The sequence below is a fragment of the Sinocyclocheilus anshuiensis genome, unplaced genomic scaffold, assembly GCF_001515605.1.
Source record: "Sinocyclocheilus anshuiensis isolate Anshui unplaced genomic scaffold, SAMN03320099.WGS_v1.1 scaffold1121, whole genome shotgun sequence".
In the NCBI taxonomy this organism is placed as follows: Eukaryota; Metazoa; Chordata; class Actinopteri; order Cypriniformes; family Cyprinidae; genus Sinocyclocheilus; species Sinocyclocheilus anshuiensis.
The window spans coordinates 50,243-55,239 of NW_015557111.1; the positions used below are offsets into that span (position 1 = coordinate 50,243).

Here is a 4,997-nt window from a genome sequence, read left to right on the forward strand (position 1 = left end):
CGCATAAACAAATTTCATTACACCAAATGCACAAAATAATGTTCTTTTTAGCAGCATCATATGACCCCTTTAAAGGATTGTGGCAATACTAATAAAATCTATATACTGAATGTATTAATGTTTTAGTCTAGTAGAGTTTACATTCATTTAAATGTCAGATACTGTTTATTGTGTAAATGAAAATATTGGTAACCAAAATACCAGTAATAGCCAGGGGACTCTTGTTTTGAAATGTCAATGCTTTATTACTTTCAGCTACTTTTTCAAAAAGATGAGAGGCATTAATTATGCAATCATCTGCAACATATTATAATATAAAAACCATAACGTAAACATTGTCAGTTCATCAAAGGTGCATCATAAGCAGTTGTTAGGCACAAATGTGCATTATTCACTGATTGTGAACTGCTTTGAAACCGCAGTCCTGATGAATGTGAAACCATGTCATGTTTTAACTTTGAAATGTGCAGAGCTCACATTTATTTATTTAAATCATTGCCTTTTGAAGTTTAATAATCATGTAGCTGTATTGCAGTTTTTCCTTCCGCAAATTTAAGACCTCTTAAAATAATTAAGACTTTTGTTATACTGTTAAAGACTTTTTATGGACTTACATTTGATCAAACTAGAAACCCTAAATTAATAATGTAATTGAAGAGTTATAAGGCCATGTCCACACGTACACGGGTATTTTTATAAACTTATAAAAGTATAGAAGTTTTTCCTCCTCCCGTTTAAAAAAAAAAATCTCCGTCCACATGAAAACGCAAATGCATGCTATGAAGCACTGTCAAGAGCATGCCAAACAACAGGTGGCGATATAATCTCAACCGTAAAGCCATGTTGGCCAGTCAGAAGCCTGAAAAAGTCTCCAGTAGGTGGCGATAACAGCGCAGGCACCGACGTCACAAGCCAAAAACTCTGGTTTCGCTGTCTACACGATAACACTGCAACCGGAGTTTTTGAAAATCTTCACCCTGGCAGGCGTTTTCAAAAATGTTCGGTTTCAGTGAACTGGTGATGCGTTTGCGTGTGGACGAACGGCCTAACTGCATAGAAAAAGCTGCGGTTTTAAAAATAACCGCGTTCGTATGGACAGGGCCTTAGTCGACTATCAAAACCAGCAATGGGCAAAAACTGGTGCAAGACCTGCAGAGTTTAGCTACAGCCCTAATCAAACACACCTTCAAGACAGGAGTTGCCCATCCCTGATCAAAACAGTCATTAGGTGCAGCCCTAAACTTCAATGTTGACATTATATGACATTACAACTTGTACAGAGTAGCAGTGTTATCTCTCTATGTTCATTAGTAATTAGTAATCTGAGTTTCCCGTTCTGTTGCAGCCCTCAAATTCTGTCATTTTTTGTCATCTAAGCTTGGATGGAGAAAAATAAATACAAAACTTTTGTTCTCTCTTTGACCCCTATAGCCTAGATTGATTCCCTCTCAGACAGACTCTAGTGCTCAACATCCCATCCTTCCAGCAGTGGGTGCGACCCAGTCCATCGCTCCCTCCCAGGCTGCTAACTTCATGAATGATGCTATAGAGAAAGCCCGCAAGGCAGCTGAGCTGCAGGCCAAGATCCAGTCCACACTGGCTATGAAACCCGGAATTCTGGGTGCTTTGGGAAACACAGGGCCACATAACCTGGTAGCCCTGGCTAACCTGCATGCCATGGGCATAGCACCACCGTGAGTGTTGTATACATCTAAAAATAACCTTAGAAAGGGCATGTAGACATTTTTGGCAGCTCTAGAGAAGAATATTGGAAACAAACATGTTTTCTAGTAAATTTTTTATTACATATCAATAGGTTTTAATGTTTAGAAATAATTTATTGCTAAAAAATAGTTCAAGTTAAAAGTTTTATCATATTTTCTTACAGTAAAGTGGAACCACGCGAGGTCACAAAGCCAACACCCCTCATTTTGGATGAGCTTGGACGAACTGTTGATGCCAGTGGGAAAGAAGTTGAGCTCACACATCGTATGCCCACTCTAAAAGGTACCATGTGCTACCACAGAAATATGAATCTCTCACTTTACGTTGTTTCCTAATGTTCTGTGTTTTTTTTTTTTTTTTTTTTTTTTTGCCAACATTTAGCTACAAAAATTGAGACGTGTTGGAGAGGAGTGCAGGCACGCAAAGAGAGAGATCGCAGAGCCTGGGCTGTCAAAATCATTAAACAGTAATATCAGTTAATATAATATTAAGTGTTTTTTTTTTTTTTTTTACATCAACACATTTGATTGACCAGGTGTATGCCCTTTCACTTAAAGGGATAGTTCACCCCAAAATGAAAGTTCTGTCATCATTTATGAGCGGGGGTGAACTATCCCTTTAAGTGATGAGACGGCATTCCCATAATGACATGATTTTTATCCATGCAGATTTATTAAGGGTTACACCACACGTTGTGAGGCAAAATCTACTGACAACTCCGAATACCTGGCCTTCGTTCGACAGAGCTACCTAAATAGACTGAAAGACAACTTACCAAAGACTGTCCTGGACAAGACCACATGGCTGACACCTCCCCCAGTCATGACAGAGGTATTCAGAAACTCTCTGTTACTAAAACCATGAAAAGGATACATAGAGAATAAAAAAATCAATAAATTCTCTAGCCAACATCAGAGCAGTAAAGAGGGAACAGTTTCGGCAGCAGTTAAAGGAAAAGCCCAGTGATGACCTGGAATCCACGTCTTACTTTGACCCACGTGTGGCTATCATTCCTGCTCAGAGAGCCAAGAGAGGGTTTAGATTCCATGAACAGGGACGCTTTGAGAAGATCGCCCAGCGCATACGCACAAAGGTAGATAACAGCATGGCTTTTTATTTTTGACTCTAAAAACTATACATTAAAATGGCTTGGAGCAATAACAAGTGAGAAACAATATTATCTCCTTTTTTCAGGCTCAGTTGGAGAAACTACAGATGGAGATTTCTCAGGCTGCCAAAAAGACAGGCATACAGGCCTCCACTAAACTGGCTCTTATTGCCCCCAAGAAGGAGTTGGGAGAGGGGGAGATTCCTCACATAGAGTGGTGGGACTCCTTCATTCTGCCTTCCCAAATAGAACTGTAAGAGCCAACAGCTTTCAGATCTTTCAGCTTTTAGACGTCAATAGACGATTATATATCATGTAAATTGCATAAAAAATAAATGGTTTTAAATGAAATGGTTGAGCCAACTGTAAATGTCATTTACTTGCCATCATGTCTTTCCAAAACCATATGACTTTCTTCCTGTGGAACAGTTGTAAAGTGCCATTTTCCATACAATCTGACAGTCATGTTGTTCCTTTTGATAATTAATAACAGAATTTAGTGAAAGTTTTCTTATCACATTTTTCTGTTCTTTTTCTCAGATTTGCACATACAAATTTTGATGAGGTGGAGATGCATGGAGTCACCAACCTAGTTGAACACCCAATTCAGATGGCCCCACCAGGTATTGATACATACATGCACACATCAAAACCTTCTACAAACAGAAACTGGTTAAATTTCAAAAGACTCATTGATCTGAATTTTTGTAACTAACATTTTCTGTTTTTATTTCTGACTCTCTCTTTTTGCTTCTCTTTCTCAGTGGATATAGACAAGCCAGTGACTCTGGGTGTGTATTTGACCAAGAAGGAACAGAAGAAGCTGAGGAGACAAACACGCAGAGAAGCCCAGAAAGAGTTACAGGAAAAGGTCCGATTGGGTCTTATGCCTCCACCTGAACCTAAAGGTACGTTACCAGCTAGACACCAGTCACACAAAGGAGGTTTAAAATGTATTTAATGTTAACCTACCAGTCAAAGGTTTGGGCACACCTACTTATTCTTTATTGCAGTTGTTTTTCAGTTAAAGATTTTTCACATCATAACTTAATATCACACATAAACACAGAATTGTTGACATTTTTGCAGATTTATTAAAAAAGAAAAACTGAAATATCACATGGTCCTAAGTATTCAGACCCTTTAGATGTAGCAGCTTCACTACAGCTTTGTGCTTTATTTATCTTATTATTATGTTCCTGTTTGTGTGCAGTGCGGATCTCTAATCTGATGAGGGTCTTGGGGACGGAAGCTGTGCAGGACCCCACTAAAGTGGAGGCTCATGTTAGAGCACAAATGGCAAAGAGGCAGAAGTGAGTAATTTTACATGCACAAAGTATTGATATCAAAGCCACAAGTACCATATTTTCTGGAAAATAAGTTACACTGGGTTAAATTAGCATTTTTGAGAGAGAGAAAACAGATCAATCACAACAGTTTGCAGTGTTTCCCCTGCCATTATATTAGGGGGGCAGCCCGCCTGTCATTTCGGTCTCTACTTTATGGTCGCGCTCTCTGCATCACGCACAGCGGAGTTCCGCCTGATGCTCGTGCGCACACACACACACACAAGTGAGCCCACTCCCACTAGTATTTGTAAATATTAAGCCGATACATATTTAAATATGAATTCTGTGTGTCTCTGTGTTAATGAATGGCGCAGACGCACGGTTTTGTGTAGTACTCATACTGAAATGCTCGTGATGCTTCCGGTGATATTAACGTCTGCCGTCTCACTAATGAGGACATAAATACATGAACAGCATCTCCAGAACTGCTCTGAGAGTCACTTCATGAGCATTTGACCGTTTCATTTGAGTAAAACTATCATCATGTCATACACACACAGAAATGTAAAGGTATTCACGGCAACCCGTCAAAATAAAAGTTCCGTGTAACTTGAGGGCAGTGGCATAAATATATTACTATTGTTGAGTAGAATGTACGTAACAGGCTGCTACTACTACGAATAAAATTATTAAAACCTTATTTTTAAGGAATAAGCATTCAATATTTCTTCAATGTTTTAATTATAATATTAAATGACCTTTATTTTCCAAAAAATAACTTTTTTTGTAAAAAAATTTCATTACTTAAAGGGGTCATATGATGCTTTTTTAAAGATCATTATTTTGTGTATTTGGTGTAACAGAATATGTTGACA

General features: G+C 38.4%; 1 protein-coding gene across 1 annotated transcript in view; it reads left to right on the forward strand.

Annotated features, from left to right (window-relative positions):
* LOC107677690 (U4/U6 small nuclear ribonucleoprotein Prp3-like) overlaps nucleotides 1-4,997 on the forward strand; it is a 40,289-nt gene that overhangs the window by 26,295 nt on the left and 8,997 nt on the right. Inside the window, exons 5-11 of the mRNA XM_016472693.1 lie at nucleotides 1,432-1,694; nucleotides 1,889-2,007; nucleotides 2,631-2,818; nucleotides 2,920-3,086; nucleotides 3,374-3,456; nucleotides 3,598-3,741; nucleotides 4,047-4,146. Of these exons, the coding sequence (XP_016328179.1) occupies nucleotides 1,432-1,694; nucleotides 1,889-2,007; nucleotides 2,631-2,818; nucleotides 2,920-3,086; nucleotides 3,374-3,456; nucleotides 3,598-3,741; nucleotides 4,047-4,146 (1,064 nt within the window). The remainder of the gene's footprint in view (nucleotides 1-1,431; nucleotides 1,695-1,888; nucleotides 2,008-2,630; nucleotides 2,819-2,919; nucleotides 3,087-3,373; nucleotides 3,457-3,597; nucleotides 3,742-4,046; nucleotides 4,147-4,997) is intronic.